Below are 25,464 nucleotides of genomic sequence, written 5' to 3'. Positions count from 1 at the left end.
CGACCCCCTCGGGCAAGCGCGAGCGAGGGCATTGCCTTCGCGCATATGGTTTTAATTTACCTCTGCCGCCTCTTTCTGTCGCGAGTTCGGGAGCCAAGAAAGCGCAGAGACCGGAGAGACGGTGCCGACACACGCTGCTCCTCGGGAGTGGGACAACCGGAAGTCGTAAACCGAACGTCAGCGAATGACGTGTTCATGGGCGGAGCCCAGTCCCGGAGCTGTTTTCTTTATTTTTTTATGGTACCCCGCGCGTACGAGTTGAGGGGGGAGAGGAGGAGGGTGATTTTTAATCGCCTATAACTTCGTTGTTATTGATGCTAGCTCAAAAATTCTTGCGCTGGAGTGACGAGTGCTGGATTGCCCATCTTTAAGTAATCTCAATAAATTTGTTTCATAGTCCCTTTAAGGACCGCTGCTCTAAACGAAAACGGGGCTTTTATGAGCTAGAAAAGGAAAAAAAAAAAAAAAACAACCTGCGGCACGGTCAGAAATGTGATGCGAATTCTGCGAAAGCAGTTGAATTTGTCCTCGATGACTGCTTTGATGTTTTTACTGTGATGAATATGTATGTGTGTAAGTGGAAAAGGGGGGGGGGGGGGGGGAGCTGGCGGACGGCATCTTTTGAGGCAGCTGGGTGGAGGCCTTGTGAAAGGTGGAAGAGGTGGTGGGTGTCGCTTCTGTAGGATGTAGCTGCAGGTAGGTGGGTTGGAAGGCTCCTCTGGAAGGTGACGCTGGGCGGGTGCCACTCGGTGGGTGGGCACTGCTCTACCTAGGGGTGAGGTGAGAAGGTGGCTGTCAAGGGTGCGTCTGGAGAATGGAGGCCTCACTCTTCGAGTCTGTACAGACTTCAGCATTTTCGCACTGTGACACTGGTACTGCTTTCGCAGTAAAAACGAAGTACAGGTGGCGCCATCACCGATCGATTTCGCAAGTAAAATGCGTGTGTCGACAGCGATTTCGACATGGAATCCAGAGGCCACGCTACACCGTCATTCATCAATTAGTTTTTAAGAATAATAATTGCATGAATAAAACTTGGGTTGGGCCTAGTTGGTACATGATGTTGTGAAGGTATAGGATGCGCAATCAAAGGACGAACCACGAAGAAAGACACAGAGACACACACAAGCGCACTAACAACTGTTTATTTCTTCCTTGGAACGCTTACTTATACACCTGGCCACGCATGCTCAAAAGCAATCTTCCTTCGTGGTTCGTCCTTTGATTGCGCATCCTATACCTTCACAACAAATAATTGCATGGATTTGCCGTCTGTGTTCCTTTTAAATCGTGACGTGTAGTCCGTAATGATGTGTTGACAGGGTGTCTCAGTGGCTCTCGATCGTTGAAGATTCGCGGCTCTGTATATGGAACGTATTCGATGCTGAACATTCTGAGCCACATGTCGAGCTGATTGCAGTTCGTATGCGTTTGCTGCTCAGCGATGTGCTTGTGAGAAGCATTCCTTAATTGAAGCAGTTTGCTTATTCGTGCACGCTTCGGTTCTCTTTGACCACTCATTTTCCTTCTCCTTTCTGGAGCACACGGACGCCTTGTACACCCAAAACACGAAAGGAGTAACAAAGGAGTAAGCTGCCATGAAAGATAATGATACACAGGCGTATTCGTGTTTAGAGTGTACCTGTCCTCATGGTGGCTGCCTGCTTGCTGTTCCGTTCATCTGTGCCTGGTTCCTTGTTTCCAAGCCACGTCACGGTTGTGACATTACAGCTGGCCATCACCTGACTCTGCTGCATTGCTGACGGTGTGGATTCGTCGCTCTTAGCAATGCATTCTGTCCACGACTTTCCCGGTGGTGACAATGACGGAGGGAACAACGTTGTTCTTTAGCAGGTACAGCTTGTCCTCCACGCTGGAAATAGACCTGGAGACATGTAATGCGGCGAGCAGATAACCTGGAGGGTTGCAGACCGCGCTGCAAGGAGAGGAAAGCGCATTGCCGATGGCAACCGGAAGTCGTGAAGGAATGAGGTTTTGAAGTGGCCTCTACTGGCGCAGGACGTGGATGGGTGAAGCCCTTGCCATCCGTGGACGTAATCCTGATGGTGGTGGTGATGACTATACGTACTGCTCAAACCTTCTCTCGAGCATATCCATGCTCGACGAGTTTTCCTGTAAGTCCTGTATACGTCCGGAGGGCATGTATCTGACTTACAGTTGCCGGCCACACGTGGAGTATACGCGCTCCGTGCGTCTCGCGCACGCGTGCACGGCGCTGTGTGCATACCATATGCCGCGTGCCCTGAATTCGCGCGAACTCTGCGCTGGCGTTCCGGGACGCAGCGTGGAAAACAGAGCTATGCGGCCGACGACCAGTGTGTCCGTCGCTTCCGCGTTGCTCTGCGTATGCAGCCATTGTTTGTCCCTGTTTCTGGCAGCACGCTGAGAATGGCACACGCTTCGAGCGACCCGTCGCGCCACGCCTCATTGCTCCTTGCTCGGTGCCTTTCGAATGTTTTTGACGGCTTCTTCGAAGCAGGCCGCGCTCCCCCCACTGGCATAATTTATGCCCTCGACGTGGTCGTTCCAGGCTGCACCGTGTAGAAATGAGTATATCTTGTCTCAACCTCTGCAGTCTTTTACTTTGCATGGCGGACCGTGTTGAGAGCATATATGTACACGTTCCAGCATTTGGAGAAGTGTCAGAGCGATACTGATTCTTTTTTGGTTGTTAGCGGAGTTTGCCGCACTTCCTGTCAGTTCGTAGAGGCCTTTCAACGGAAGCATCGGTTACGTCCTGCACCCCATGTTCGCTCGCATAGTGAATATGGCTGTAGCGCCAACTCCCAAAACCGTCCCTATAGCGCCGAAACGATGTTTCGAGTCGAAGTTTTAGAGTTCAGAACTTTGCGAAAGAGAGGTGAGAAAGGAAAATTCGGCACTGGAAAGTTTCTGAGCGGGATTTCCCTGCCTGACTGTGCGAATCGCTTGCGTGTTAATCGCTTACTGGAGATGTTTCCTGGAGGTAAGCCCCTCGTACTGGCCGCCAGCGGCTACGAAACTTCGAATCGAAGCGCGGACACGACTTGCCGACCAGTTTGTCAGGGTTAACGGCAGACTGTGACGTCGCCTGTGAGCTGCACGCAGTCAACTTATTCGTGCCGACTCGCGAATTCTCTTTTTAATCCGCCATACATATCCGTGCCTCCGTTATGCACAGCTCGCCACTTAGGTCATCTGAATGCCGGAAAATGGCGTGGCTGTCGGCTGTAGCTTCCGATTTTCGCGCCAATCGGAGTGCCACATTGTTATACCGGGGCGCCAGTTTTACAGGTAGTCTCCGATTGCAGGGTCGTAGGCGCTAGACGGAACTAGCACCACTGCGCGCAGGTACAGAGGCCTCGCGAGACGTAGGGGAAGGGGTCTTCGCCGGCCTACCTTCGCGAAGCAGTGCAGCGCGCCGACACTGCACGGTCGCGTTCGCGCCGAGCAGCGCGGCCCTGCTCACTCGCCGAATAAGCGGCGTGAAGCGAGGAGGAGAGGTCGGTAATGCGCGCTCGCCCGAACGGGGCCGGCGGTTAATTTCGAAGGCCCCGCCGCGAGACAGCTGGCGTGGGCTGCGGCGGCGCGCGCGCGTGCGAGCGTGCGGCAGCCATTTGCACACAATCAAGCGCGCGTGCTTGAGTTGGCCGCGGCCGGTAGAGCAACCGAACGCGTAGTGGGTGCTTTTCGAGCGCCGTTTACGCGGAACATAGGTGGGGCTGTAGTGATTTGAAAGAGTCGAATGTTTACTTTGGAAGGACGATTTGTTGTTTTTTTTTCTAAGCAGTACTTGACGGTGAGGACGACGTGTCAAGCGAAGGTGTGGGCAGTTTGAATTGACCGCTTCGCGTCCACCATATCTGGTCGAGCTTCCGGTATGACGGACAGCTGTGCTTATCTGCTAATATGCTTATCTCTGACAGAGCCATCCGCTGGCTCTGGAACATGTGACGTAAGCGGTTACGCTAGCAATTTAACGAGAGCGCTTGCTTAATGCACCTCGGGAGAGGCAGCAGTTCAGAGACCGCCATGGTTGGGTCTGGCCCTCTGGTAAGAGCTGCGTTTTCTCGTTTCTCAGAATTGCACCGGGCGTGCGTACGACCTTCGATTTGGCGTGACTCATGGGAACTTCGCTAATCGTTCCCCTCGGGGAGGCCTAAAATAAGGGAGCTCGAACCGCCACCTGAGGCTGCGTCGCCGTACGCCAGACCGGCGGAAACGTCTGGCACGCCAAGCAGCGCCCCAGGGTTCGCGAGGGAAAATTGTGCAGTTCTGCGGTCGCACGAAGTGAACGAACAGCGAAGTCGTCTTGGAAAAAGTCTCGAGGATATACGTTTTTTCGTGTCCGGGCTGATTGCCGAGGTCTCTGTAGCTATGTCGGATGACCGTAATTCGCTGTGTCCAAAATCACGCCCAGAAATGCGCCGGGAGTGAGAAAAAAGTGTCTGTCGTGTTGCAGAAGGGTGTGCTGTTATTATGTCATTAAGTTGAAGCGTGGATTTAACTGCTTAACGCAGAGGGGTGACGTCAGCAGGAATGGAAAGGAGGAACGTGCATTGAAGGAGGGGGAGCTGAAGGAGGGTCATCAAAGATAACTGCTTAACCCCCCTACCCAGCATTCATGTGGGTGATGCAGGTCGAAAGGATAAACCGCCTAACCGGTACTGAGTCCAACATTTACACTGTTCGCTTGGCTGCCGAAGCACAATACAGGCGCCCATGCTTGAGCGGGCGTATATTCCGCCCTGACCTGCTGTGCACTGATAAGATAAGAGCACAGCAGGTCACACTCCTGACGGCGGCAGCGCTGTCAATAATATCGCGTATCTCTCCTCCTCCTCTGCGCAGAGGCACGAGATTCTTGGCGTGCCTGCTTGCTGAACCGGCCTGTTCCGGCGGTCGTTTAATTGCGACAGCTACGGGCTGGCGCCCTGACACAGCTGCATGCCACAGCGACTGCGGCGACAAACGCGTGCTATTCGACCTTCCCAATGCTGCGAGACGTTACTCGTCGGTCTGGGCATGCTTGAGTGAGCGCGGAGATTGTTTGGAGTAGAACCGATTGAAATCAGCGCCATCTATCGGAATGAATTGTTAGTGCACCGAGGCTCCAGCCACTTCACTTCGGGCATTTATGTTTAGTCGTCGTCATCATCAACCGAGTCAAGTCCATTGCACGTGGGACAAATGGCTTTCCTCTGTCTTTTGTTATCGTGCGGGCTGGGCAACTTTGTTTTTTGTTTTTTTAACGTGTCCACTACTTTGTCTTTTGCTATCGTATCTGTCCGCTTACGTTGCAACCGTACGTATGGGATGTAGCCGGATTTCGACAACCTGTGGCCTGCGGACGTGTTCGTGAATTTCACCGCGTCATTTCTTTCACGCTTTACCCCGTGGCCTCTGGTTTTTATACTTCGTCGACAGATTTGTGGTATCGAATGAGCAGTGGACGAAAGCAGCAAGTGCGGCTATGGCTAGAACAGCCTTTGTAAAAAAAATCTGACCCACGGCTCAAAGTCTCTGGTACTCGTGCAGCTAAAAGTCCTCGGAAAGTGTGCGGGATTTCCAATCCTCACGTCTCCGGAGTTCTGGGCCTTTAGTGCTAGGGGCTGTAAAGTGCCTTTTACTCGACTCCATAGTCAGCCCTGTGGCCAAGCACTTATGAGAGGCTGTAAGCGCGGCTACGTGCAGCGCGGGACGTTCTGTTTTTGTATCTTCTCGCTTTGATCTTTTCCGTTTTATAGCCCTCGACTGGAACAGAGGTCCCTTTGTGTGTAATCAATCGGTCGTAGTTGCACGCGCGACCGCCAGCCCTTTGCGGGTCAGCTGGCCAGGCTCTTGTAATAACGAGACAGAGAAGCCTCGTTCAGCTCCTTCGGCCAACCTCTCACCTCGTCGTGAAGAAACGAAGTCTCTCACCGCGGTGAAAGTAAGGAAAAACGAGACGCGAAACATCAGCAACAAGAAAGGAAAGCAATAATGCAGGCTTTCCGACGCGCCCTTCGACCAGATCTGCTCGCGCCTTATCGAACGAGGAAGGCTGGCTGGTCGCTGCGAAGTAAGGAGAGTGTGGGGGGAGGGGGGACGTGTATAGTTTGCGTGACGACCCGTTCGCTTTTTTCCTCTCCGCGGCACTGCCTCTACCTACCGCGAAGATCGCCCGTTTTAGCATGGTAGTCTACGAGAGCCCGTCTATGCAGCCACTCGGTCTTTCGTTTATGCCCGCATGGCACAAACCTGCACAGCACGCGGGCGCGGTCCGACCGCTATCTCGTCGCGAATTGGCCCTCGCGCGGCGCTTGACAAATTACGTGGCTTCGGTGGCGGCGTCTTCGCTTCGGCATCAGGCATCGTTTCGTATATCTCCTTACGTGTATATGTGTGTGCGAACAGCTTCGTTCGGTTGATTGCCCTCTGTGCGTGCTTGTGCGTGCACACACACACATGCGCACGCACACACGGATTCCCACAGGATCGCCCCGTGCGATTTCCCTCCCTATCTGATCGGAGCCCCGAGCGCAGCGTACCAGCGGCGTTGCCGTTCTCTCGGCCGACTCCTCTCTGTCCGCCCGAAGGTGCGTCCCCATGCGTTACGCCCGTACGCGGTGTATATACATGCGGGTGAGGCCGCGACTCGTGTACATATGTGAGTGTACCGCTGTCAGCCGGGCTGCCACACAGCCAGCGCTGCCATGCGAGCCTTCAGAGCGCGTTCTCTAGCGAAACACAAGTCGGGCAAGCTGGAAGGCGGCGACCTGGATTCCCGCGGCCGCACAAGAAACGAGGCAAGGGCATCCGCGCGCAGCAAGCAACAGGGCCACCGAAAATAAGAAGAACGGCCAGTATAGTGATGTGTGTGTATACGGGGGTGGTCTTTCTCTCTTTCAGCATTATATTTCCTCCTTGCGCGGCGTTTTCATCACTTTTTTTTTCTTCGCCTAGGCGGCGGGCATCCCGCAAGTTCTCAGCGTACTAGAGGTTCCGATTTGCCGTCGCTCGGCGGCTGCTTGAGGCCACAACGGGGTCAAGAGCGCATGCATATACAATGTCCGCGCGTGTGCGAGCCGCTGTTGCTCCTCTGTCGCCTTCGCCACAGGGACCGCACGGCTTTGCCGCGCGACTCTTCGGAATGTCCCTTTTACCTTTGTCTTTGGCGCTTGTCGCTCAGTGATATCCTTGCTTCTCCTTCCGTGCTGAACTCTGTCGTGTCGCATTCTCGCCGAGTGCCCTCGGGGTCCCACTGTATGCATCTGGAGGAGCGCGCGCTCGATGGAGAAGTGACCGAATTCTTCCACCTGTCTCGACGACGCGGGGAGTCGTACAGTGAAGCGTGACCCTTTTGCGCTCGTGTGCGTTCCTTGGTTCGCATCCAGCGTTGCCTTTTGTCTATTCCTGTTCGTGCTGCGTGCTGGAGGTAAAAGGATAAAAATAAAGGTGAAAAGGTGTAGGGACGCGTGCTATATAGGTCGCCACATCATCCCCGCCTCTAATCATATTAATGTATTCATTCTCCAGAAGAAGATAGCGGGATACGGGTGTGCAGAAAAGGAAAAAAAGAAATACAATTTGGTGAAGTCACGCAGGTCAGTCGCGTGAATTGCCGGCAGGTACGCGGGAACGTGCACGTTTCTTCCGCTGGTATCAATACTAGGAGACTGGGTCGCGAGGCATCGCTGCAATAAGTTTGTTCCTGAGCACACGTACGCATCCGGTTAAACTTTTGGTGCCCCCTGTACACGTATGGGCAACATGTATAACGCCTGCGGCATGCGCGGTCTCGGGCGGTGAAATTGCGGTACACCCGTATATATCAACGAGAATTTATAGTCTTCGCTAAATGTGCACGTGCGCATTTCTTTCCTTTCCCTTAGAAAGGAAGGGAAGAGGCGCCTTTCTTATTCATCCATGTGGGTGCCACGCGATCTGGCTGGCTGTATCCGGCGGCGACGAAGGTATATATTCAATAAAGATGCGTGGCGTCGTAAGCCACGCTTGCTTGCGTTGCGCAAGCTTCGTACGCGGTCCCCCGCGAGGCGACTGCCTCCGCAGCGGTAGCTTTACGCGGAGCCACATATGTTCGTGTTTTGACGATCGAGTGCTTTGCTAAGACCTGTAGGTTGGAATTTACTCGTTTGGAAGTCTGTATACATACGCAGGCAGTAGGCAGCGCAGGCACCTGCTGTTAGCTGGGTTGCGATCATCCATTTTCGTGTATATACATATATCGTGGCGCATCACGTCGTGTGCGGCGCCGGTGTTGACTCGTCCTGCCACTCCGTGCTTTCACTCGCGGGCTTGTTTTTAAATATGTTTGCGTACACACGGGTTTGTACAAACGGTATAGATGTTGGTTCTTGTCGTCGCCAGGAAGCTATACTACCGAAAAAAAAAAAAACCCGTTTTTTTAACATCCCTCGAGCAACTGCGGCTACTCACAAGGTTGATTTGTCTAGCGGCTGGTTACCTTTTTAAGTGAGGCGTACTCAGAGAGAGAGAGAGAGAGATATGCTCGTTAATGGAGAAGGGAGATTTTATCCGGCGTTGGGAAAGCTCATGACATGAGGGGGTTTAGGAGAGGAATACGTGCGGTGAAGGGTGCCGAATATTTTAAAGTAAATAACGACAGAAAGAATAAAAATCGGTGAACATTGAATTGGGGTAGATGCAAAACGAAGGTGAATGAATACAAGAAGGTATTGAAGTTAGTAGAGGAGCCCAGTGCTCTGGGAATGGGCAGACGAAAAGTTCAGTGCACGGCGAATACATGGGAAAGGGGAGACGTACACAAGAAAGTTTGAAAATCGGCGTCAGTCAGTCAAGTGCCTCCAGGTACGCGAATTAAAGGCGCTGCTGCGATGGGCAGACTGACTGAGAGACATAAAACGCAGTTCATAGATAGTGGAACTTGTGTCAGGGTCTCCATTTTGTACTTGTGGTACGCTCACTCGTATGCATAATCTTAGCATTGTAACAAAATTTGTACTGCTTCAATTGGACCGCAGTTCTCAAAGCTTTATTTGAAGGTAGAGTTATAGCAGAGTCCTCCATTAACGCTGAATGATTGGTTGAGTGCTGTCATCGGAAACCCTGCTCATGCTGCGCGGCTTCCAGTATGTAGAGAGATTGCGGGACGCTGGCTGCGCGTGCGCAGTGGCATACGTCTACGCTACGCTAAATCTATCTTATATCAGTGCGCTGATTGCATTTTCCCCGCCGCGGTGGCTCAGTGGTTACGGCGCTTAGCTGCTGACTCGAAATACGCTGGTTCGATCCCGGCCGCGGCGGCTGAATTGCGATGAAGGCGAAATTCTAGAGGCCCTTGTACTGTGCGATGTCAGTGCACGTTAAAGAACCCCAGGTGGTCGAAATTACCGGAGCCCTTCACTACACCGTCCCTCATAGCCTGAGTTGCTTCGGGACGTTAAACCCCAATAAACCAAACCAAACCAAGCTGATTGCGTTTTTACTCGAGACGCCACCGTCTCTCACGGCTGATGAACCCCGGGTGATATAAATTAATCTAGAGCCTTCCATTCCAGGCCATGTATATCTTCGCTACTTAGCAATTCGTTAAATCTATTAAGCGTGGGACGTACCGTGTGTAGCCCTGTCCATTTTCTACCGTTTCCGGCCGTCGTGAACTTTCTTCTGGGGCGTTTGTTCAGCTAATGAGGCAGGTGTAATGCCCCCCCCCCCCCCCCCCCCCCTCCCTTTCTGGCTCTCTCCGAGCCCATTGAGCCAGGTGTGTAATGGCTGCTTCGACTGGGCTGCTGGACCCTCCTCAACCTCCCTTGTTCCCTTCCCCCTTTATCCCCCCGTAGCCCCTTTGTGTGCCGTCGTCGCGTGGGAACAGCGATGCTATCGCTGGGCGCCTCTCTTGCGCGGGCTGCTTGCGCTTGGGCCATTACTATCCTCTCTCTCAGCTGTTCTCGGGGGCTGTTGGGCACTGCGCCGTTTTCGCCTTGGCTGCAGAATTGCCGAGCGTGGTGCCATATCTCGCCATATTCCTACAGTTCAAACCGGCACAGATTGAACTGTACGTATAGAAATAAGGTCCAAAACGCGACATCAGGGAGCCTTTGATAAAACAAAGGCTGGCAAAAAAAATGCGTCCTACTTTTCTTTTCTTTTTGTTATATATAGGTGATAACTTCATCGCAAATCGACTACAATTGCAGCATTGTCGAATACCCGACTGATTGCTCGTATCCGAGCTTTTGTAGTGATAGCTATGTCTGGTCTGAGGAGTTTACGGCGTCGGTTGCGTCGGCTGGTCAACTCAGTGGCGTCGCCACTACGGAATCAGGTGATCACCTTCTCCCGTATTCACCTGCTGGCCAGTGAGCGTTTGATTCAAGTGGGCCTGAAAAAGAGACCTCCTGGAGGGAAGGTTCCTTTTTAGTGAGCTGATTAGTCACTAGCGACGTTCAGCTTTAGGGAAGAGCTAGCATTGTGGCATATTTATGCTGTAAGGGTTATTTATGTTTGCACATAGGTGGGTCACATGTGTGTTCACAAGGTGGGCAGGCACGGGTGTCGCGTTATACATGCTCGAGCAGCAGTAACGTGACGTTTAGCAGTTTCGTGTCGACCCGCGGCGTCTAGGTAGCATAGTTTCTGTATTAATAATGCGCCATACACGAGCAGGGTCGCTACTTTAAATGCGGGCAAGTTCAGAGAATCTGCTGTGCAGGTACACAGAAAGTGGCTCGTCGCCAAAAGATTTATTTATTTATTTATTTATTTATTTATTTATTTATTTTGCGCCAGAGCCGCACGCCGTAGGGGGGAAAATCTCGAATTAATTTTGGGTCATCCGAGGTTCTTTAATGCATACGCCGAAATTTGTGTACACGGACGTATCTGCATTTTGCCTTTATCAGAATGCAGCGCCGCCACGGTCGGGATCGACGCCCTGCAGGCTGAACAAGCAGAAGACACCTTCGTTCGTTTCGTAAAGTTTCCGACTCTGCATGCAGAGGCTTTCGTTCATACAGGGACGCGTTTTCGCAGTCGCCGTCGATTCCGCCTTCGCGCGTCGGTGTTGCCGCACTCTGTCTCCCCCTGGGCGTCAGGCGGCGGCGGCGGCGGGCGCGTGCGGGGAATGCCGAATCGTCGCCGCCGCGCCGCGCCGGTTGCCTTGATCGCGTTTCCTGCCACATCTGATCGCACACGCGCTGAAAACTGGGCCTCTCTGGAGATCCCCAGTGAAAGGGTCGGAGCGTGGGGCACTTTTTTTTCTCTTCTGTTTTTATTGGAAATACCCTCTAGTGCTGCTACCCTGCGAAAGTGGTTCTTGCGTCAATGCCAGCTGATTTTCTTGAGAAAGGATGCTTTTTGGTATGTTTTCGGCGAAGTTTTTCTGAATGAATTTAGGCGCTTATTCTTTTGGTACGGGCGTGTAGGCACTGCTCCAAACTTACAAACTTACGCTGTCAGTGTTTATTATTTTTTTTTCTTTCGAATGTGCAGCCCTTGTCAAAGGCGAACGGTCGAATGGTTTAGCTTCCGGGCCATATATATAGTGAGGGTCATGTGTGTGGCATGCGTGTGAGCCCTAACTTTCTGGGGAACGAAAACCAGAGTTCCTCTCATCTTCAAGTGGATTTTAGTATTCTGGCAATGCATAACAAGTCACACAGAAGCTGTTGCACAGGAGCAAGCCCCCTTGGACTCTGTATACTGTTGACAAAGGCTGTGCAGAGACATTGTGCGTCATCGGAGACGCCATATTAGAGGATTTCCTCACGCATATAGTCTAAAGCTGTTAGGCTAAATCCTCAAGGCAGGTGACTCAAGGTAGAAATCAGTGTTGACTCACCCGGACTCACCCGAACGATTTATATGTGAAGTAATCGTATTCGACGGGCTAGGGGAGGTTCTAACTCGATCTGTATTTTGCATTTCCTTTTCAAATACACGGAAAGAGCTTTCATCGACCGCTTTCTCTGGTTTGGATTTGATTTAGCGCACTAATATGTGTAAACAAATGCGAGTACAAGCACCTGTCTGCTTGCTGGAAGCAGTGTCCTCAGATTCAATTTCGATAACCCCGTTGCTCCGCAACGGAAATGGAACCTTGCTGCAAACACTTCTGCCAACTGTTTTTCAAAATGATCTACATCGGAGTTCCTGACATATTTAATGAATTGGTTAATTAGTCTTTACTAATTAACTTTCGAGAACGAAAAAAAAAACTTAAGAGCACTCAGTTATCTTCACTACCTAGGACACTTAATGTTTTTTTTTTTCTTTAAGCTTGGACTCCCGGTGTACAGCCGGAAATCTTTAGCTTGCGTGCGTGACGGCCGCGTTTTCCGTGCTCGTGTAGCTTATTACGGAGCAAACTTGTGAAAATATCAAATTTAAGCACAGGCTCGGGAAACCTGCGCTTAATACTGAGCTTTCCGCAAGTTTGCTTCATCCCAAAGCGCAGAAGCACAGAAAAAACGGCCGTCGCGCACGCCAGCTAAAGATTTGGCCGGCTGTACGTATATGCATACGCTCAGTTTTCAGCGTCGGTCTTGGCATCAGCATCGCCGCGATTTCAGGACTGTGCTCGACGGAGAATGCTGCGAGTGGGAGCTGTAAAAGCATCATCATCATCATAATCATCAGCCTGACTACGCCCACTGCAGGGCAGAGGCTTCTCCAATGAACCCCACTGTCCTTTGTCAGCTGCGGCCACCGTACCCGCGCAGACTTAGTCTCATATCCTCCCACCTAACTTTCTGCCGCCCCCTGCTACGTTTGCCTTCTCTTGGAATCCACTCCAGCGGTTATCTTGCCTTCGCATTACATGCCCCGCCCAAGCCTCTTGATTTCGACTAGGATGTCATTTGCCCGCGTTTGTACTCTCACCCACTCTGCCAGCTTCCAGTCTTTTAACGTTACACCTGTCATTTTTGTTTCCATAGCTCGCTGCGTTGTCCTTACGTTGAACGCTTTTCGTTAGCTTCCACATTTCGACCCCATAGGTGAATACCGGTAAGGTGCAGCTGTTGTATACTTTTCTCTTGAGGGATATTGGCAAACTGCCGTTCATGATCTGAGATAACCTGCCATATGAGCTCCACCCCATTCTTATTCTTCTAGTTATTTCCCTCTCATGATCCGGATCAGCTGTCACTACCTGCTCTAAGTAGACATATTCTCTTACTACTTCCAGCACCTCGCTTTACTAATTGTTCACACCATGCGTTTGTACGAAGGGGCTGCAACTCAGCCTCTCCAGTTCTGCATGGCGCAGTGAGTTGGGCGCACGGAACACGACGCCTGTGGATTTGGGGCGAGCGGTGGCGCGTGCAGCTCGTTTTTTCTTCCTTCCTTTCTTTAAACGAGAATTGCTCAGCGAGTTTCCGGCAGCTGCCTCTACGCCGGAACTCGTACCGGCGCAGTAGCCGTTGAGGAAGGTCGCGACGGTGCTCCCGGCAGCTGCGGAGAAGTTTGCCCAAACTGGTGCACAAAGAACGAGCGTGCTTTTGTAACCACGGCGAGCATGTGCGCTTCGGTCGGTTGGTGTTGAAGCTGTGTCGTGAACCCAAATAGTCTCTTGATTAAACTATAGTGTGTGTGTGTGTGTGTGTGTGGGGGGGGGGGGGGGGGGGTAGACCTAGTCAAGCCCATGCAGAGGCTTTTTGTCCACGGCCCTCAGCACTTTGCGACGCGAAATAAAGATTTGAGTTGATTGATTTGATTTGATCGTGAGACCTTGGTGCTCGGTGGCCTCTATGGCTCGTCTCATTACTCGGAGTTGTCTCTCCGGGACGGAGCTTTCTGTCGGTTGTTCACTGCACCTCTTTTTCCGCGGGAGAGGCTTAATTATTTTCTTATTCATTTCTTTATGCCTCATTCTGCAGTTTGTCTTTATTCACCAGCCCGTTGTGCCTCCTGGCGGTGTGGGCCGTACTGTTTATTTTGATTTATTTTTTCTCCCCACACTAATCTCTGTCTTTATTCACTCCCACCTTTCGCCATTCCCTTACGACGCGGTTGAGGTGTCCACCGAGGAGGGAGACAGTTATTGAGCCATTTTGTCTCCTCAAAAAATAATTTAAAAAATGCTAATTGTACGTGAATGACTGGCCGAGGTTTCTACAGCTTCCCTTCAAGCATCGCGTCACCTCGACTCAACGCCAAATTAGTGTCCCCCGAACAAGTGTGGGAAAGTGGAATGCCCTTCTTTTCATTAAGCTTGCCTGCCATTCCACACACACAGAGAATGGAACGGGACAAACGGAAATCAGTGTCGCTGAAGAACCTTCTTGTTTGGCTTCACTCGCCGCGGTGTTGTACAGGCTTCTGTCCACCGTGTCCCAGAGCCTGAGGGCGCAACCGCTTCTCGCGCTCACGTGCAGGCGATGCTAGGTCCATATCTCTTCCATGCGCGCTGCGTTGACAAAGGCTACCCCACTTTTATGCGCTTCATCCGTGTTTTCTCTCCCTTTTTCGCGTCATCTTTGTCGACACTGCGCATACTGTGATATCATCGATCCAACAAGCCAATTTATTGCCTTATTTAGGGCTAGGTCATTTTCGTGGCATCCAGACAGGCGGACGTCTGCTTTCATCCGTTTGTAAATCTGCCGTTATGTCATTCTGCGCAATCTGCGACACCTTCGGGTGTGTGCGCCCCTCTTGCGAGCTCCTCCTTTGGTATTGGAACTCCTGACGGCTGTCGGTGCGTCGAGAAATTGCGGCATCCGTGCCCATCCCTCCAGCTCTCCCTCCCGCGGTTGTTCCGGTCCGATGCGAGAAGAGGGAGCAGCTGGAGGAGGAGGAGGAGGTTGCGTTTAGCGGCGTCGTTCTGTTGTCCGGCGGCCGGGTGAGTGGCCGAAGGAAACGGCGACCGGTCGCTTGCCCGCGGCCGCCGCGTCTCAAACAACGACCGCCGCCTTCCCGCGGGCACCCATTTTTTTACGCTGCCCCCTGGGCTGCTGCTGCTGCTGGACTCACGTATTTTGCCCTCTCGTGTCCGGTCGTCCCTTTCCCCTCTCGCTCCGTGCTCTCTCTCCGCTCAGATTTGCCTGCGTGTCGGCCCTTTGTTTCCCCTTCGGACTTCCTGTACCGCGGCTCCTCGAAGGCACGTCGATTATCGTGGCGGGATTGTGCGTGTTTTTTTATGTGTCATCGCGTAACGCTTTTTGTGAGGATGGTCCAGGGCGTCGCTCAGTCCGATGGAGAGTTCATATTCTACCACGGTTCCGGTCGTCGCTCGAGACCGGGAGCCCTGTGTTTCCATTCAGTCAACGTATAGTGATGCATGTGCTCTCCTTTCGCCGTGTCATAGTGAAGGAGTGCGTCGCTTGAAGAATTCAGCATTGACGGTGAACGACAGACCGCTCGCCAGGACGCTGCAGCCGTGGCATACTGCTGCGGCAGATCGCTTCCTAGCGTGAATCTAAGTCGCACATGGTTTCGTTTTCTTCGTTTATGTCGCCTTTTAGTTTACCGTCGCTCAGTTGCCCGTACTATTTGCTGTTAGCGTACACTCCCAAAAATGATACGAAATGACGCCGTCCATTGCTTCGCGCTCAGGCTCCGCTTTATTTGTACGACATGCGGAGTACCGGGTCGGGGAAACCTTGTGCCCATTAGAAAACTGGTGGGTACGATGGCCACACTGGGGATCGAACCCAGCACCTCCCGAATGCTCTCCGTTGCCATCTCGGATTCCCAGTCTCTTTCGTTCTTGCAAATCTCGATTGACGCAATTAGTCTGAAGCTCTGAACGCAGAGACCGTTGATTTCCACTATCGGTCAGCAATGATGTCGGTACCGCAGACTCTTAAAATGTACCAGGCGATACTCCAGACATCCTCTTGCGCATCCTCGAGTCCTGTTGCGTATGCAGCGTCCATTGTGTGCGCTGTTAAAGTGAACGCGCACGGCCGCTGTTAACCACCGGCTTACGTGACCGCCCTCTCCCTCCGCCGACTCCCATTTCCTGCGGGGCCACCATTGGCGGAGCAAGAAAAGAGCGCAGATGCATACGAAAAAACCGCTCGGGCTCGGCCGATCTCGGGCGGCAGCGGGCAGAAGCGCCGCGGCGACCGGGCGCTACTCTCGTGGGCCGCGTAGGCCCGTGCTGCGCGTTCGTTCGGCCGAACTGGCCCTACCTGCCGCCTCCTCCGGGATTAGTTGACGTGCGGCATTCTCAGAGGGGTCGCCCGAGCGGCGGCGGCCGCCTGTCCGGCAGGCTTGGCGGCACCCGCCTTCACCGGGACCGTTGCTCGCCGTTGGGAAACCGGCACGCCGTGCCGCTGCCTGCTTGTCTCGTGGCTGCTGCTTCTGCTGTTGCACGTGGCGGCCTCCGGCCTACCTGCTGTTTGAAAGAGCCGTCTCTGCGAAGGGCGTGGATCTTTGGCCGCGCGCTTGCGGCGTCGGCCAGGAGGAGGACGTCATCGACCGAGCGAGCCACTGACGTACCCGTCGTGCTAGAGAGTTTTAGAAGTCCGTATACAGCTTCTTGTGCCTCTTCCGCGGAACGGAGGGAACGGTCCACAGCGTGCTGCGGGCAATTTTTTCGGTGACCGTGAGACAGTGAGAATACCCCAGGACGCACTGGAAGCAGCGGTGAAGTTTGGACGGCTGTCATTGCTCGTTTCGCCTCTGCTTTCTTCTCGTCCGAGTCTTCGCTACACTTCACGCAGTTTGCACGTACGTTGTGTTGTTTGTGAGCCGTGTTGTGTAGCCCTTGCCTCGCGTGTTCGGTCACCTAAAGTTCCGGGAGATCATGTTCCGCACATCCGGCTCCCCACATGGCGGATACTTATCGGCCTCCTCTCTGTTTGTCGCTGTAAGTATATATCCTTGGATTTCCTTTGTCGTTTTGTGCCGTTTCTCAAGTGCGCCCGTTTTTCTCTTTCGGTTTTAATGGTGACTGCCGCATTTGCTGATACGAACTTGGTAAGCAGCCGGTTTCCCGAACGGTGACGTTCTTCATAAGAACGTTTCTGTTATCCTAATCGTCACTGACAAGCGTGTGAGTAAAGAATATATATATACATAATTTTCGGAAGAGTTCAGCTCCTTCGAGAGCCTTAGGGAGCGGTGCTCATAGTACGTGCTCTCGGTGAGTAACCTTGTGGGTGCATTATTGACCACATTTTTAGTTCTTACTCAGTATCGCCGCTGTCACTTTTGAGATTTCGCGCAGGTAATCGTTTTTTAATGCGAATAGGCTAGCATGAGGTGTGGAAAAGAAAGAAAAAGTCGTGAGGCGCGCTTATTGGGCTTACGATGACTTCCGGATGTCGAGACGGCGTTCCCGGAGGCTTGCCTCGCCAGTATGCCGATAATATCGCGGGCGTGTGTTTCTTATTACTTTTAAATGGTAGATCATAGCCAATGCGTTGAGGAGGTCAGGTACATGCAAACAGCGACATTTTGCTCACCTAGCTGTAAGTCCATCGTCGGAACGATTTCAGACGTGGTGAGAGAAAGGCATATCTGCATGTCTAGTCCGGGGCGCAACATGCGACCAACTCGTGCAAGGAGCGAAGCGTGTTTTGGAGCGGCTGGCCGGGGATTTCGGAAGTCACCAGCGACACGCCGGTACAGTTTTAAAGTTTTGGATGATGAGCAGTGTCGTCAGACATGTAGCCCTCGTTTGGAAGGCGACGCTGTGCACAGGCGTGAACACAGCGGCGTGGTGGCTCGAGTGCGAAGAAATCATCCGGGTATGAGGAAGACCGTAAGGAAAGGACCAGATGTGGCGTATCGTACACTCTACAAAGTCAGCAAAGTATAATGAATGGTTGTGGTCACGCACGGACAAGCCGAGGGCGCAAAACGAGAGAAAAGCAAAGAAAGTACGTCGTCAAAGAGGGGAAGCTTGAGAAAGTCGATGTACTGTAATCCACGGCACGGTACCAAAACAACGGTCAAAGCTCCTGTGCTGTGTGCGTATGTCCTTCGTCCTTATACCGCAGCGGTGGCCTCATCCTCCTCGCATGCGGCAGGTGCAGGGTTCGATCCCCAGTGCCGCAGGGTACCCACCGGTGATACGATGGGTACACGCTTTCCCCTGGCCTGGTGCTCGGCTTAATCGGGTGAAATTCGTAGGAAATGGGTCTTTGACTCCACCTTGAGTGAACGAAAATACGTTGCTCTGTGGCGCTCTTTGGCCGCAGATGCCCTTGCGCCATAAAAATTCATCATCATCATGTTCTTTGTCCGTCGTCTTGGTTTGCGCATGCCATTGAAAACTCGTTGTGTTTTCCGCCTTGTCCTGTGGCGTTTGTGCTAGTTTCTTCTGGGAGAACGGACTCCACGTGCTCGCGATGAGGGTCGTCCGAAGTATGGCGTTGACATCTGCAGACATGGGCGCCATTCCACTCAAAGAGCGGTCCGAATAGGAGCAGGTTCACAAATAAATTTCTCCCCTTTTCACCGCTTACTTCTCCTCTCTTCTCTCTCTCTCTCTCTAATGGGGAAGAAATTATAGCGAGAGTTGTCCTAAAAGTGTGCCAGACGTCGCATCTGCGTGCCACATTGACAATTAATACATTGACAGCACGCGTTATTTCAGTTCAGCGCTTCGCCGCTGCATTCGTGGTCTCTTGATGCTTGAGGTGCATTTCCTCGGCGTGTGCCTGTTGGCTTCTCTGTTTGCAAAGATCAAGGCTTGGTACAGGCGTGAAGGGCCGCTCGGAGTGCGTCGTCACGACGCAGCGACATCCGTAGCGTCGTGTGTTATCTCCGCATGCATGCGGGAGCGCTCAAAAGACACTGGACTAGTCCGCCGCGTTCTTGGTGTTAGTAAAGTCCGGTATCCGTGTCTTTGGCAAGCGTGTTCAAGCTTGTTCGCCTGCTAAAGATGCTTTCGTTGTTGGGTGATGCGGAGTTCAAGTTAGAAAATTTTATCCTGCTGGTTCTTGGATTCCAACTTCGCACGTTGGCGGTGTCCCGGCGCTATTCCGGCGCGTGCGTATCCCTGTGTTTTCTGTCCTATTTATGTTAAAATCGATGATCTGTCGGACGACGTCTCTCGCATTCTGTACCCTGAGGGCTCACGAACTGAGCGGAGAACGGTCGCAAAAATATATTCGAAAGTTTTAGATGACACTGGCCTTTTGTGACAGTGGAAAGGCCAAACTCGCGAAACTTTTTTTTTTTTTTTAAATCAGCAGCCAGGGTTATAATAACCTTTTTCCTTCTGGTTAAGTATGTTTTATTCAACTTATTCGGCTGCTGACCCAAAAGACGCGGGTTCGATCCCGGCCGCGGCGGCTAGAATTTCTTTGGAGGAGAAATTCTAGAGGCCCGTGTACTGTGCGATGTCAGTGCACGTTAATTAAACCCCAGGTGGTCGAAATTTCCGGAGCCCCCCCACTACGGCGTCTCTCATAGCCTTAGTCGCTTTGGGACGTTAAACCCCATAAACCAAACCAAATCATTCAACTTATCTAAGTACTTAGATGCAAAAATTCGTTCAATTTATTTTTGGGAGCAATAGCCGACAGACCACTGAAAGGTTCTGCCTGTTCATAAACATGCACCACCACCACAGCCACCACTATCAACTTAATAATATCACCCGCCACGATGGCTTTGGCGTTCAGCTGCTGATCCCTACTTGCTGAGGCTGCTGGTTCGATTCCGGCCGCGGGGGTCGTGTTTCAATGGAGGCTAAATAGATAAACGCCCGTGTGCTGTGCGATGTCAGTGCACGCCGATCCGGAGCACTCACTCGGCCGTCCCTCATAGCAGTGACACTCCACATACTAAGTGGGATTGTGAGATGGCTTGAGGACTCGCAGCCTGATCCACTATGTAGTGCTCTGCTCCTCTTTATCTCTACGTATATGTTTTGCTTTTCAAGTAATGGTTTGGCTGAGCCACAAAACAGTGTGACCTCTCGCTGAAAAGGGAATAGCATCACCGTCACCCCACGATTCACTATCAACCTAACATCTCACTTGGCTTCACCGCGGTGTTTACTTGTGGAAACTGCCGATTGCGGCGACACCTGTCTTCAATTTCTTGCGCTTTTCTAGCTCGCAAGAATTCTTTTTTTTTTTTTACTGCTTTTCAACTCGAGAACAAAATGGTAAATGACCCTCGAACGAGGCGAGCCATATCCAACCAGTGGTGTCGACCTATATTGGCATGACGTCGCAGTCACATCTAAGCTTGGCATCGCAGGTGGCTGGCAGGGGCAAGGCGGTTGACCGTGACGTCATTTTCCGCTTCGTTCTTGAGTTGTCCTTAGTATTCAATCTGTTCTACCGGCTAATTGTTCGCACCGCTTTCCCGCCCTATTGCGTTCCTGTACAGCGCGTGCGTGCGAATTGAGCTCGATGCCTGCTGCCCCACGTGCCGTCGTGGCTTGTGTATACGCTCAGCGCGGATTAATTCCTCCTGCTTCCACGGGTGGCGGACACAGCGCACGCATGGGCTGGCATGACTCATCCGCGGAGGCCCGGTGCCCGGCATGGAAGAAGTGGGTCCGGGCGTCGCGCTCTGTTGCTGCTGCTGCTGGCTCCGTCGCAATATCCGGCGACTGCGCTCTGTACGCGGACGTCGGCCGCTGCGGAGCGAACGTACAAAACGTGTTACGCAACCCGGTAATGGGTGATTATGCGGCGCAATGAATTGTGTCCGAGACAAAGCCCCGTTCGGTAATTGTATATGATATGCGGTAGAGGGCGCGTGAGATAAGAGAGGCTCAGTGCGACAGCGTGTCGTAGCAGTGGGTGTTCGTCTGCTGTCTGTGCTCTGAAGGTTTCTTTGTCTTTAATGAAATGGCACATTCATGACGTGGTGATGATAAGAGGGGGGGGGGGGGGGGTGCAGAGTGGAGTCGATCAGAGTTCTTTGGTTATACGCGAATTGATAACAGCCGAGGTGCATTTGAAGTTCAACTCTTCCGCGGCACGTGCTGCGTAAACAGCGACGAGCGTTAACGTTAGAGCGTATAGCCCGCGAGATATGATCACACGTCGAAATACTTTCGGAAAAGCGCAATTATATCGTCGCATACACGGTGCCTCTTGGTATCTTTCTCCTTGGAACTGTAATTTCTAGACGTTATCTGCTCCGTGTGCAGTTCGCAGCTCTGATAACTGCGGCGTTTTGTGTGCGCACTCGCATGTAATGAGCTGCACGGCCGTTGGCGAGCGTTCGCGCTGCGCTTTGTAGCGAGCGCTGATAAAGACGATTAAGCTGTTCACGCATGGCCCTTTTCCTGAGAAAGCTCGCGCGGCTCTTCGTAGAGCGGGAAAAAAAAAAAGACGTCCAGTGGTGTGTAGCGTAGCCTCGGGCTTTGGCCGGCTGCGATCCGGATCGATCGAGCTATAGGGAGCACGAAGTTATGACACTGGCTGTCAAGCGTTTATCCGTTCGTCATCTCGGCCGCTCCGGCCAGTCAAATTGCGTGTGCCTTCACTGCGAAAGTGGGGCCCCCTGGGGCTAAAAAAGAGCGGCAGGCCGTCCAGCCGGCTGGTATCCCAGCAGGCTGTCCGCTTCGGCGCCGCCTTTGGAGGAAGAAGCGAGAAGCTGCCTTCGAGCACGCACGCGCCTTAATGAGCGCCGGTCGGCATTCCTCGCACGGGAGGAAGAACCTCGCTTTGGGCTCTTTTTTTATCATTATCATATTCTTCCTCACGTTCATCCTGCATGCATGTGCAGTATAATACGCGAGCATCGCGGAGCAACGAGCGGTAGAAATGGTTCGCGCCACTTCCGCGCGGCGCAGTTAGTCTTTCCTTCTTTTTTTTTTCTTCGTCTTCTTTCTTGGCGTCTTTTGTTTCTCCCTTCTCGGGCTGCCGGGCCGTCTTTCTTTCTCTCTTTCTTTCTTCACTTCTTTCTTTCTTTCTTTCTTTCTTTCTTCCTTTCTTTCTTTCTTTCTTTCTCATTTATCCTGTCTCACTATACGGAGAACGTTGGTACGTAGTGCATGATACCGAGTCACCCGGTCCCGCCTCTCCTCCGCACGGTCTGTCCGTCCGCGCACAGGGGAACAACGATTTTTTGCGCATGCATGCTGTCCGCCCGCGAAGCTGCGGCAGCTTCTCCTCCTCGTTCTCGGAGCGTGCCACATCCGTCCCCGCCGCCGCGCAAGATGGGAGCGCCGTTCTTTCCGGCGCGTGTAATTTCGTTGTTCGCCGGGCGCGTGGGCGGCGGTGATGGCGCTTTTAACGCTGCTCGAGGATGATTGTTGCAACCTCTCATTGCGCGCGGCCGTCGCTTCGCTCGCACCTCGAAGCATCCATCGGTACTGCAGGCAGGCCGGAATGTGATGCTGCGTAATAATGGTGATGCGGGATTGTGGATGTCTGGGGTGCTACGCGAGTGGGAAGCGAATTGTGACTGCGGCGAAAATGCAACCGCTGACGCTCCCATTACACTTCTGTAGCTTATGGTGTCACGTAATTCTCTGGCCTTCATGACGCATGCTGTGGATGCTTTAGAGAGACGGTGAGGATGGAGTGTGAAGTTGCCTTGTATCAATGATCACCGCGTTCTAGTGACGATGCGGATGCTCCCACTGATAACGGGCCGTTTATGAACTAGAAGAATGAAGAAAAAAACCATATACAGGTGCCGCCACCACCGATCGTTTTCTCAAGTAAACAGCGGTGACGTCAGGACAGTTTTTATTTCGCTCATCCCCGAGTCTAGGCTGCATTGCCATTCACTTCCAACTGGGGATCGCGTAGTCCTCTCCGGTCCTGACGTCACAAGTTTGAAGGAGAGAAGCGGAATATATGTTTTTCGTTTCCTCTAAATTCTGAGTTCAGTTCATCAATAAATGCGCATTTTGCTTCCAGAGACCAGTATAGCCAGGAAGTGTCATGGAATCGATTTTTACCAAGAACAACAATTGTACAGCGTTGTCGTCCTTGGCCTCTGTGACTCAGCCGCAGCTGCACCACCTGCCGTGGTGGCTCTGCGGCTGCAAAGCACGATGTGGCGCGGGTTCGATTCTTGGCCGCGATGAACACATTCCAGTGTGTGGCTCAGCCTGCTGCGAGTGTCCCGAGCCTCGGCTTGACGATCCCACTGCGCAGCGGGAGCTCTGTCTGGCTCTCCGGTAAACACGCGTCAGCTACGCGTGCATGCACTGTGGAAACGAGCCGCTTCTCGTGCTCTGTCCGTCTTCTCACATTCGTAAAGCTCCGTTGCTTTTGGAAACGCATAGCTACCTCTTATGTTACAACTGGCTCATAGCTGCTTCTGTTCTCACTTTCCCTTTCCTCTCCTTTGTCACTCTGTCGAAAGAAAAGAAAACAGTTGCGCGCATACTTTTAGTCTGGCTCCTCTCGTAATGTATCCGCGGCTGGCTTGTCTCTCGTGTTTTAATGAGAAAACATTACCAGTTCCATACGAGAAAAGCCGGCGGTGTGCGTGCGCGTGTGTGTGCGCGCGGGTTCGTGTCAGTGCACCCAAGTACGCTTTCGCATTCCCTCACAGCACTAAAAAGAAGCACATTCGCAACTTTTCTGCAACATAAATACAGAAATGCATCAAGAACAGAAACGCGCACTGTGTATCTGTGGGTAAATTTGGGTCCGTGTGCGCGCGCACGTGTGTGTGTGTGTGTGTTGGGGGGCGGGGGGGTGACAGCATTCACCAGGGCCAGTTAAGCGTCATGCTTCGTGCTAATAACGAACTCGCTCCATCTCACTCCTCCAGTTCAACATCCTCTTGTCCAAATGCGAATTGTGAATTGTGGGGTTTAACGTCCCAAAGCGACACATGAGCTATGAGGGATGCCGTAGCGGAGGGCCCTGTATTAATTCAGACCCCATGGGTTTCTTTAACGTGCGCTGCCTTCGCGCAGCACACGGGCGTTTTTGCATTTCAAGTCTAGCTGCTTTCGGTTTGCTAAGCGGTTGCGCATTCCGGTACTCCTACCTGTAATCTCGTTGTGCTTTATCATGTGATATCATAGAAGCCGTTATGAAGGTTTTCTTTATATTTTTTTTAATGCGAGATCATTATATGGCCCTGTCGCGTCACCGAAAGTGTTCGCAAATTTGATCGTACGATTGCGTCGTTCTATAGAGATAAATGTGCGAAAGTGCTATTGTGACAGATATGCTGTGAGAAAAGTTAGTTAATAAATTAAACGCGAAAAAATACACTTAGACGTCAAAATAGCCATGAACGCCGGTATAGTACATGGACGTCGATATAGTATGTGGACGTTTTGCTTTCGCACTGCTCCATTGTGGGTCACCGAAGGGATCTCAAACTTTTTCGAGGTCTCTCAGACTCTTACTCGCTAAGTAAATATCGCGACAGGATCTCGATTGGCGTAATGTATGCATATGGTGCGCGTTTCTTGCAGGTCTCATAAAATGATTTAATAACTGCGGCGCCACTTTGATAACGCGCGAAAAGAACCAGTGGTTGAGACTAAGCATTCTTTGTTGTTTTTGTGTTATAAAATTCTCGACAAAGATACTGTACTTATATGTGTTAGGCCATTGGCCGTGTGCTGGGCTTTGACGCATGCTGGTGTGCGTTTGTTGTGCTTTCGGTGAGGTTGTCACGAAAAAGAAAAAGCGCGAGTACAAAAACAGGCTAAATGTCACGGCTGTTTTCCGAGTTGACAGCGGCGAAGCTGACGTTCGACTCCGGTGCGGAGCATACCCGTACATCGAATTCCAGTGCACTATAGCTGTGTTTAGCTTAGAGGACGCGCGCTTGGCCACAGATGCGCGGTTGCGGCATGAAATTGTCTGTGTCGCGGGTGGTCGTTTGCAGGCGCCCATATTTTGTTGCAATTCGTTGCTTTATTTCAGAACGAAACTATACGACCTGCGCAGTAAATGCCGCCTGCGATTATAGCGGCTTGTACTCGTGTCACAACACAAACGCTGTGGGGGAACTGTAAAGAGAAAGTATATATAAATGAGCGATCCCAGTCCGTAGTACAGAATATAACGGGCTTAGTTTCTTCGTATCACAACACAAGGAATCTGAAATAAAGAGAGCTGAAAATAACAGTGCCCGGCCCGCACCGCCCGTGTCACAGCACAGCGGGAGGCGACCATGCTGTGGTTGGATACAATTCAAGAACTAAGCGGCAAATGCCCTTCAAAGGAGGCCTTCCAACGAATAGCGCCGACCCGTTGTCATGACGTCGCGGTTAACTACAATGCACCTGCTCGCGTGGCATGCGAGCGGCAATTGAACGCGAGGTACTCATGACGATAGGTCGGTGCCGTTGGCATGAGGGCCTAATTTGAAGGGCATTTGCCGCTTCGTACTTGAGCTGCATCCAACTATAGAAAGTTGAAGGTCCATGTTTGCGTCACGTCCAGCGCATATATACACAAAAACAGAATGTGCAAAGACCGTGAAATCAGCTGCGATGCTTTGCTGTTGGCTCCCAAGCAAAGCTGGGACGGTTGGGGGGGGGGGGGGGGGGGGGGGGGGGGTTAGCGGATCAGTCGGGCATACAGCCACTTATTCTTACAGGTGACAATTAGGTTCGCCTCGGAGGCG

General features: G+C 52.2%; 1 protein-coding gene across 19 annotated transcripts in view; it reads left to right on the top strand.

The window, feature by feature from the left end:
* The window catches only part of baz (par-3 family cell polarity regulator), a 222,531-nt gene that overhangs the window by 153,014 nt on the left and 44,053 nt on the right, over positions 1-25,464 (top strand). Inside the window, exon 1 of one of the 19 annotated variants that reach the window (XM_089544551.1) lies at positions 4,010-4,053. The exons of 17 other annotated variants lie outside the window; for them this stretch is intronic. In XM_089544551.1, the coding sequence (XP_089400677.1) occupies positions 4,033-4,053 (21 nt within the window). In that variant the 5' untranslated portion in view covers positions 4,010-4,032. Of the gene's footprint in view, positions 1-4,009; positions 4,054-14,925; positions 16,802-25,464 lie in introns of those variants that run through there. One more of the 19 variants, XM_089544549.1, reaches the window with a different exon arrangement.

Source organism: Amblyomma mixtum, chromosome 5 (assembly GCF_055824585.1).
Source record: "Amblyomma mixtum isolate Tamu chromosome 5, ASM5582458v1, whole genome shotgun sequence".
Taxonomy (NCBI): Eukaryota; Metazoa; Arthropoda; class Arachnida; order Ixodida; family Ixodidae; genus Amblyomma; species Amblyomma mixtum.
Note: the sequence above shows the minus strand (reverse complement) of the source record. Positions and strands in the feature narration are given on the sequence as shown.